The sequence below is a fragment of the Seriola dumerili genome, unplaced genomic scaffold, assembly GCF_002260705.1.
Source record: "Seriola dumerili isolate Sdu_G_001 unplaced genomic scaffold, Sdu_1.0 BDQW01000097.1, whole genome shotgun sequence".
In the NCBI taxonomy this organism is placed as follows: Eukaryota; Metazoa; Chordata; class Actinopteri; order Carangiformes; family Carangidae; genus Seriola; species Seriola dumerili.
The window spans coordinates 758,279-768,207 of record NW_019174352.1 but is presented as its reverse complement, the minus strand read 5'-3'; the positions used below and the strand labels follow the sequence as shown (position 1 = coordinate 768,207).

The following is a 9,929-nucleotide window of genomic DNA, read 5'->3' as shown; positions in this document are numbered from 1 at the left end:
GCATACATGTCTATCTTTTATATTTCCATATATAATATGAACATATACTGGCACACTTTGAGATGGATATATACTTATGTAATATGTCTTTAATTTAAACAGGCATACTAAAACACATGTTTCTATTAGCTAGACATACAGTATATGTCAATATATGTTATTGTTCTGATTTCTAACAGGTTTCTTATGTTTTGTTTTACATATATAGGCTGGACTTTAAATACATATATGATTTTACTTCATATGTATATATATTTCATTTATGATAATTCAACACATGTACATATATTACATTAGTATGGGCATTCCTGAATGTAAATCCAGATCTTATATGTTATTAAACGGTTTGGTTGGAGGGGTTGTTGTGTCCCTACCAATGTTGAGTCCAAACCTACGCCCTTGATTGTCTATATGTGTGTTTGAATTAACTCTCCTTTGGCTCTTCTAATGAGATTTTCCAAAATGGCCTTAAATTATGCACTGCTGTTTGTGCACTCAAGATTCCAGTTAAAAGAATTACAGTCTGCACATTTGTCATGAAACAAGGGGTGGTTCATCTGACCCTGCTGTCCCCTTTGAAATACCAGCACGGTACACATTATGTACAGCACACAGTGGTCAAGATCATTAGAGGGTACTTTGCATAGGGAAACAAGAAAAACAGTAAGAAACGCCCCAAATGGCTTATGAATAACAGTTCAGTTCATCATTGTAGAAAATAAAAAAAGTGTCTTTTGTAAGCGGCCCTTGAACATTGTTTTCAAGTCCACTGTTGTTTTTAGGTCCATTGTATCTACATTGTGACTGCAGAATGAATGCAGATGTTACATGAGGTATCAGTGGCTAGTAGAAATAGAAGTAACCAGCTGTGTTAGGCCGGGGCTTGAGGTATGGTACAGGTGTCTCTGTGGTTGATTGACAGCATTAGAGAGCCAACAGCAGCAGGTCACTGTCCATCAAACTAGTGCCGTCCGAGACCGCCTCAGCTCCTTCTGCAGCTCCTCCCGGCTGAGCAGGTACTGGAAGCAAAGCACCATGGGAGTGGCAACAGGTTAAAGATTTTTGGAGCTGGTGTTTAGCTCTGAGCTGAGTTATCACCTTTATTTTATTTTTTGTGGTACAGCTTTTCCAGCAGACACACAGCAACATTTTTCAAGAGCCAACTTTGATGCAATATCGATTTATGATAAGACCTTATTGGAAATTAAGTCTTGCTTTTGAGAATACTGTCATTAGAAAAAGATTCCAATTGTATCATCAAAGGGCTCATTTACTGCTGAAAATAGTTATATTTAAAAATGCTACACAACATAAATTATAGCACCTGATAGAGAACTGATCCCAAGTCAGCAAAACCAGCTTCAGCTCAAGTAAGCAACAAAAAACATTCACAGAACACATTGTGAGTTGTCACAGCAGGAAAAGCACAGTTGGAACTGGTGAAATTAACAATGTCTCCACTCTAGTTGGGGGTTAAATACACATATTTACATAAGTTATGTTACTTCTAAATTTCTACTATATACATTGATAATACATAAAACTACCCAACTGTACGTTAAGTAGTTAAATCAATAGTAATTTATAACATTTTGAAAAGACTAGTCTGTTTAATGAGTATTTTTAATATATTTTACTACTTTGTGGTTTTACTACTTTTATTTTAAAGGAATAGTTTGACCTCATGGCCTATGACCTATTCGTTTTCTTACTGAGTTGAATGACAAAAGTGAAGCCAATGTCATGACCGTATGCTAAATATGAATCTACAGTCAGCAACCAATTAGCTTAGTTTAGCAGTAGGATTGGAAACAGGGAAATCAGCTAGCCTTGCTTTGTCCAAAGGAAAGAAAGTCCACCTGTCAGCAGCTCCGCAACTTAGTTTATTGACAAAGATTTATTCAGCACTTGCAGTTATTGAGTTAGTGTTTTTGTTACCTTAAATAATCTGTAAAGGACTAAGTAAACATTTTGGAAAATGTGCTTATTTATGGCAAATATGAGCTGACAACCTGTTAGCTTAGCATATCAGAAAGACTGGAAACAGGGTAAAACAGCTAGCCTGACTCTGTCCAAACTAAATCTGGTTGTCTCTTTGCTGAGCAGTGTCTTTCAAAAAGCCACGGCTGTCAGCACTTAACCACCTGCAAAACCACAGCTTGTAGTTTTAACACTTTGACTTGGTATAAACTAAACAAGTGGGATAAAACATGCTAATTATTGAGTGCTATAGGCGTTGGTTTCCAGAACAAGGCTAGCTGTTCCCTTCTGTTTTTTTATGTCTTAATGCTAAGCTAAGCTAACTGCTGCTGGTTGTAGCTTTACCATGCTGACTAACTAAACAATTTCCTTTAGAAAAAAATGAATGAAAGCTTTAAACTTGTAACAGAGGATTTTTTTACATTGTGGTTTTACAAAATTGAATTAGATAAAAGATCTGGGTACCTTTTCTACTACGGTGTGTCAGTGAACCAATATGCACAAACCAAGGTCCTGAAAGTGGCTCAACAATACAAATACAGCCATTAATAATGTCATTTATTACACCTGTGCTTTAATGCTATGACATCTCAAAATATCTTCTGTGAAAAGGGTCTATTTTTTATTATCAGTCAGTTTGATTAATATAGGCAAGTGTTACCACAGGAAGCATAAAAATTTAAATTATTTATTTTATGAAAAAACAAAAAACAAAAGGACAAATGATTTAATCTTAACAAAGCCTTAGAGTACAATTACTAAGATTACTTCAGCAAATGACAACAAGAGTAAAAGACCCAAGGCTGGCATCTGCCTGATAACAGCAAGTAATGAAGTACCAGCAAGCAGGTTTCACACCATTAGTCATAGTATTACTTTCTAATTTCCACACAGATTTGTGGTGTTTTAATGTGGTTTCTCCCTCAGATAAACTCTTGAGTTTTCCATCTAAGTGAATAGAACGTCTGTTACAACCGATGAGGAGCATTTACTTTGTGAGTGAATCAGCTGCAGAAGTCATTAACCAGCAGCCTGTGTGTGTTGGTGCTTACTGTGAGGTTGTTGATGCTTTCAGACAGAGCTTCTATTTGCAACATGGTACCCTCTGTAATCGCCATCTGCAACACACACGCAAACACACGCACACACACGCACACACACACACACACACACACACACACACACACACGCACAATGTCTCATGAACACATTACAAGTGATGATTATAGACACACATGCAGAGAAACAATGATGAGCTTTCATAACCTTTAGTGCAATAAAAAAAAACAACTTTTCATTCATGTGAGTAAGCAGAAGTTTACTGTACTGTGCAATGCTGACTGAATGCATGAGGATTGTACCTGCAGCCACATGCTGAGCTGTGCTCAAACATGTACTTCTCATGTCAACTTTAACGGGGTTACCATGGTGATGGTCAGCACAGCAGCCGTCTATAGCCACAGATTGGTCAGCCGAAGGGGAAACTGGTGTCATAAACAGCGATGACAGCCACCATGATGGTGAGGATCATGATGATGATGATGATGATGATGATGATGAAGATGAAAGCAGGTTAATGGTTGATGCAGGTTATTGAGCCATGCCAGCAGCTGTGGCTCTGAATAGCAGCAGTACATTTCTTTACATCCAAAAATGTACAAAATCTACATCTCAGTTGTCTCAAATCACCTCCTTTCTGCCTTTTGTATAAAAAGAAGGAATCATCTTTACACACATATGATTTTGTTTATTAAATGATTTGATAATTTTTTTTGACATTTACATGAGCACATGTACGCTTCCTTTTGTGGGGCAGGATTTTCATTACTATAAAAATACTATTACAGTCAAATATGAAAATAACAGTACAAAATCACCACCTCAGGCTTCAAACAATACATGCTATTTTATAATTGGCTCTGCAATTATATAAATATTAAATAAAATCCCTCCATTATAATTATGCAAATATTGCACAAGTTCATTTCAACCATGTGACAGAGCTGGATTCAAACTGAAAAATCAATAGTAAAATTATGCGACTGACTCACACACACATATAAAATCATCTAAAGGCGATGCACAAATGTTAGAACAAAGGCTTAATACTGTACAACAAGAGATGTCCATATATACTGTATGGATTACAGGAAGTGATGTCACAGGAAGAGTCCTGATGAATTAGATCATGGCACAGGTTTGAGGCTGAGGTCGGGTTAGTTAGGCATCTGACTGGAAATGAAATCAAAATGCTTCAAGTGTGCTAGATTCATCGTTTCAGTACACCCTTCATGACAAGCAGCTGTGACTGTGAAACAGTCAGGCAGGTTTATCTGGGCGTCTCTGAATCTCTTCAGGAGTAAGGCACAGGGTCGGGCTGATGTGCGGGGTTCAAAAGAGCAGGGAGGGGATGGACTGAGGTATTATGGGCCGCAAGCAAAGGAAGCAGAGCAGTAGCAGTGGCAGCTGATTGAAAGCATGACAACATAGCCGTCCATGGTGTTGACACGTTATCGCCATGTCGTTGTTAAAGCTGTTGTCATGGAGATGGGTCAGGTCTGCTGTCGTCGAGCCCCACCTGCTCCCTGGAGCGGTCGGGCTCTCTGTCCAGGATGGGACTCAGGCCTCTGAAGCCGGCGTAGGGACGCATCTGCACCCCGTTCACCACAGACTGTCCCGACTGTGGGGAGGACGACTCGATGGGACAGACGTAATCCGTGGATTCGTCCGGTCGTCTTCTCCTGAGGTGAGTCAAGTTAGAGAAGCCCAACTTCTTTGGCTGCAATGAAATAAAAGAAAGACAAAGGATTTGACTGTCACACCGAAACAATCCGAATCGTTAGATTACGGAAATGTAAAAAATCAAGGTGTGCAAATGTCAAGGTATCAATATTTTGTCATGTTAGATGTGATACTGTAAAATTAAAAATATTTAAATGAAAGAACAAAATGACTAACAATCTGAAAGGAAGAAAAAAAAGATTACAGTTGCACTAATCAGTATTTTAAAATTAACAATAGATCAAATGATTGTGTAATAAAATGTCCTCTAACAACAACACTGAGAAGCAGCGTATCTCCAGTCCACACACAAACACGAGGTACTTGGTTTTGTGCCTAAATTGAAACAGCACAAGCAAACTGGCAAAGAGGAAGGTTAGATGTTAATATAGTGGCTGTCGTGAGATATGATTTGAGAAGCATTTCACTGTGTTCAGTACATGAAATAAGGGACGTCTTAGTGCCAGGTGAGAGTCGGTCTTTTGTTCTGTGCTGTTGAAATGTCCCGTCTCTGTATCCACGTTTTCTTTTCCTTCAGCGCATGTGAGTAATAAGTGAGACCAGGCAGCAACACACAGCAGCTTTTATAAATGTGTCCTCTAAGCTCGCTCTTGCTGACTAAAGCCACTATGATATTATCACAAAGCAGTGTGGGATATCACTTGGTAGCTGGCTGGTCCTCAGGGAGAAAATACACACACGCACACGCACACGCACACGCACACACACACACACACTAATAAATCTCTTTTTGTGTTTTTTAAGGTCCACAGTAACATACAACCACCCACATAAATATTTATGGAGCACCTTAAGAAATTTGAGTTTTAGGTGTCCAAGGTCATAAATGGGTCAACAGCAAGTGTGGATTGTGTTTTAGGGTGGATTATTTCTTTCTGTTTTTCCTCAGCAGAGCACAGAGAGACTTAGTGCTGAGGCTACGGCTGATGGCTGAGTCTTAAAGCTGTGAGGAGGAGCAGAGCAGCCCCGGGTTTACTCTGCTCCCACAGGCTTAAAAACACTGAAGGGCTCACAGCTTAAACTGAGCTGACGCATGGAGGTCTCACCACGGATTAAGGTGCTTTCTCTCGCACATGTGGGGGGGGGGGGGGGGGGGGGGGGGGGGGGGGGGGGCAGGTTAGCTGTGTGTGTGTTTTCCTACTGCAGCCTTGTGCTGCTTCCTCTTCTACTCCGAGCCATGTAAAGATACCCGTGTTTATATTTTCTTACCTTAACTTTGGCCGTGATGCTGAGTGGGGTGTAACCCACCGCCTCAGTGTACTCCCTCTTCTCCTGCTGTGCCTGTTCTCCCACCAGACTGTTGAAGTTGGTGGTTAGGTGGCGTCTCAGCAGTGTTTTCTGAGGAGGGATGTTCAGGAGCATCGCCATCGTGTCGGAGTTAAACCGAGGCTCCAGCATCTGTGGGAGAAGAGATGAGTTTAAGTTTCTTTCTTTAAAATGTCTGGTGTTTTTCTGGTGTTATTAAAGTGTATGTACTCACTATCAGGCCTCCATGCACGCCGCTGCCCCTCAGGTTTGGTGCGTACTCCGCCAGGTCCACTGATCTCAGCCACTCCATAACTCGGTGGTTGGACCACTGGACCACCTCATTGGGAGTGAACTGGTTCTGAAACACACACACAGGAACACACACATGCATGGATGACTGTACGGGATCACAGAGAGATTCACACACACCCACAAATGGTCATTAAAAGAAGAAGACACAGGAGATTCAACAGTGGTTTAAATAGTAAGAAATCGATGTGTTGGAAAAGAGTGCACACATACATGCACAAGGAAGGATTACCATACGACAGAAATGAGACAAGAAAAAGAGAAATTTGTACTTTACATCTCAAATTCCACGGCCACAGTCAGACAATTTGATTTTATTCTCTTTTCTTTGACAGAATTGTTTGCAGACAGATTAGACACCACATGCTAGGTTCAAAAGTCTTATCACAGATTACATTTTTTATTTTATTTTATTATTTATTTGTTATTCTAATATTTGTGTTATAAAAACGTGAATTCAAAATTGTTAGCGAACAATAGCAAACATGTAAAAAGATGTTTTGGAGTTAAGGCAGGGGAAGGGAAGTTTATTTGTAGCCTATGGCACCTCTCATCAACAAGGTGATTCAAAGTGCTGTGAGTAAGACATAAACAGGGAAGACAAGATGTAACTGTAAGAAACACACGGTAATATGAGAAAAATATAAACTGGATTTAAAAAGAGTAAAATACATTTAAACTGAATGAAACGTTGCAGCACAGATACAACACATAAATACATTTTATATAATCAACAACAGCCCTGATTTAAGAGAACTGAAAGTTGACTCTGGCGACAGTAAGACTAGTTCCTGATGATCTGAGGGTCTGAAGAAACTAAAACTTGCAACATGGAAGAGAAACCCACACGCTCACAAGTTGGATGCAATCTTTTTATTCTAAATTGTAGAGATCAACGTTCTGGCACCTGTCAAGGAAAACACTTTAAAACACTGCAGGAGGCGAGATGTGCCAAAACATGGATCTCTAAAATAAAATTAAAAATTAAAAAACACTGGAAGTTTCAATTTAAACAATAATGGTCACACTCACACACGACTCATTTACCTCATTGCTGGGCCTGCGTTTGAGGCAGTTAGGGTTAAACTTGTTGACATGGAGGACATGAATGGCGCACTTGATGCTGAGGTGATGGAGCTGGCTCGTCACTTTTAGGAATAACAAGTCATTCTGAAATGGAGAGGAGAAAGAGAAGTGAGTGTCAAAACAAGAAGGGAAAGACAAAGTGAGCGACTTCTCTTCCATCAAGGCTTAACTTTACAGCAGCTGTTTGCCCTTCACATCGTTCGTTACAAACTCACCACAGTGAGGTACTGCAGCATCTGTCCGTCCACTCTTCCTTCATTAAACTGATCTTTGTACTGAGGGAGTCCGATGTCATCGAGCCAACCTGCAACATGAAATATCTCAGTTTGCGTTCAGGATAAAGTTTTGCCACCGAGTGTTTGCGTGTCTTTTATTTCAGCACATACGAGTGACCCAGACGTAATCGAGCTCTGCGGACTTCTCCGGCTGCTTGCTGCTCAGCGTCTTGATGGCTAACTGGAGCTTCTTCCTGTGGAGCGGATTCTTCATTGCCATCTCCTGTGCAGATATAGAGAAATGACTGATTTCATCCCAGACTGTCAAGAAACCTTCACAATGCATTATACAGTTAACTGTAATTAAAACAACCCTGATGAGAGAGGTTGGGTAGGCAAGGTGACAGTGTTGAAGGCGAAACTAAAGAGGAGGTTGAGAAGCAGAGATAGGCGTTACTAAATGCCAAACAGACTGACACACAACAACACCGATCGGACAGGTAGAACTGAAAACTCTGTGACAGGCTGGACGCAGGATTATTTTGTCAGGTATATCAAAATGAGCCACACAGATGTCTCAGATGCATCACGCAGAGTAGTGATGTGCTGTATGTGCGTACCTTCTCCAGGTCTTGCGGGGTGGCCGACAGTAGAGTCTGACCGCTGGTGACCCACTGGCGAGCGAGGACGCTGTACTGACTGAGTCCAATGTCCTCGATCCAGTCACACACCTGCTCCGAGCTCCACTTGGAAAAAGGCATCTTCAGGTCTCTGAGGAGAAATGTGTTTTAAATAAAGACTCCTGTACCTAGAACCACATATAGCTCCAAGTAGGAGCTAAACATTGACCTTCAGTCTAGTGTCTTTTCACTTTATTTACACACGTGTACATGTAGGAAAGTGTATGTCGGTATATAAGTTGTGCATGTGTACCGTGTGTTCCCTGGACGAGCCAGTCGTGGCCCAGCTGTGGCTCTGAAGCCTCCCCTCTTGAACTCTCCCAGCTCTGGGTCGTGGACCTGGACAGGACTACCTGACTGGCTGCGGCGGATCCTGGGGACAACAGAAATACTAATGAGTGTGTGAAGGCAAAATGGAAAGAAGGACAAATACTGTGACAGTGAATGAAAGTCAAAGTCATGAAGATATAGGGTGAGAAATTGCCATACAGTGTGTCTGCATATGTATCTTCAAAACTTACTTCCCCCAGAGTTTCTTAATGCCTCTGTGAGTCTTCCTGTTCTCTGGTGAGACAGGCGACTGTTGTCCAGAGTCCACTCCAGAGGACAGGGGAGACTGGTCTGAAAGGACGCTCTCCTCCAGCTTCTCTGGAGGCCCTGCCAGAGAAAAACACAACAGGAATGTTGAAATCCAGAAGGAAATTAGTGTTTTTTTGGCTCGATACAGACCAAACACATGAAGCTCTCCTGCTCAAGGTTCAAGCACCCTTTTAGGAGGTTGTCCTACTTGTAAAAAAAACACAACTGTGGCATTGATCTTTCGTGGTTTTTTTTATTTAATGGACAATTTTGGCGTATACGACCACTTAAAGGGAAGTAGGTAAACTGACAAGTCTCCCAAAATCTGTTTGGTTCTTTCTCAAAATGATGTACAAAGACATCAAATCAGGTCTCACATTTTACACTTTACACCAGTGATTTATTTGAAGTGTTGATCCATTAGAAGATATATTAACCATCTCAATGTAGTTTTACATCTCCTCTCTCAGGCTTCTCTCTGGAGCTTTAGCAACAACAGGTCGGTGAGCCAATCAGAAGAGAGGAGGCTCTGAGCCTCTCTTCTGATTGGCTGACTGTTTTCTGAGTGAACCAATAAAAATAAAGCAGATTTCAGGTAAAACACTCAGAGAAACCAAATCCTGCAAGGCTGGATGGTGGGTCCAGGTGGGCGGGGCTTGGGGCATGGCTGAGAGCGGTGAATACTTTGTTGTGACATCACAAAGTTACAGAAGTCCTGACGGCTGGTTTTAAGGCTCAGTTTCTGAATAAGACATGGAAATGTCACTTTATATAATATGGGACCTTTAAAGTATTCACTCTATTAAATATTAGAGATACAAGTAACCTATCTAACACTCTGGGTACGTTGAACCAGTCACCACTCATCTCAACGGGGTGGTACAGAGTACTACACACTGGGGTTGAGATACAATACCCACCAACATCATAGAGGTCATGTTTTCCAGGAGATCCTGAGGCAGAGGAGGTTAGTGAAGTAAGAAGAAAGCAAACAGAAAGAAATCAGAAGCCAGCGTTAGTCAAACCCCCT

The 9,929-nt window shown here is 41.1% G+C and overlaps 1 protein-coding gene across 9 annotated transcripts in view; it reads right to left on the bottom strand.

The window, feature by feature from the left end:
• Window positions 1-795: 795 nt before the first annotated feature.
• The window catches only part of ppfibp2 (PPFIA binding protein 2), a 70,655-nt gene continuing 61,521 nt past the window's right edge, over window positions 796-9,929 (bottom strand). For 7 of the 9 annotated variants that reach the window (XM_022746224.1, XM_022746226.1, XM_022746227.1 and 4 more), the window contains 11 exons: window positions 8,842-8,977; window positions 8,574-8,693; window positions 8,261-8,411; window positions 7,812-7,923; window positions 7,641-7,729; window positions 7,387-7,509; window positions 6,263-6,388; window positions 5,992-6,180; window positions 4,559-4,759; window positions 3,033-3,098; window positions 796-1,019 (listed from right to left, as the gene is read on the bottom strand). In XM_022746224.1, coding sequence (XP_022601945.1) covers window positions 957-1,019; window positions 3,033-3,098; window positions 4,559-4,759; window positions 5,992-6,180; window positions 6,263-6,388; window positions 7,387-7,509; window positions 7,641-7,729; window positions 7,812-7,923; window positions 8,261-8,411; window positions 8,574-8,693; window positions 8,842-8,977 — 1,376 coding nt within the window. In that variant the 3' untranslated portion in view covers window positions 796-956. Of the gene's footprint in view, window positions 1,020-3,032; window positions 3,099-3,716; window positions 4,760-5,991; window positions 6,181-6,262; window positions 6,389-7,386; window positions 7,510-7,640; window positions 7,730-7,811; window positions 7,924-8,260; window positions 8,412-8,573; window positions 8,694-8,841; window positions 8,978-9,929 lie in introns of those variants that run through there. The other 2 variants (XM_022746231.1, XM_022746232.1) reach the window with 2 other exon arrangements.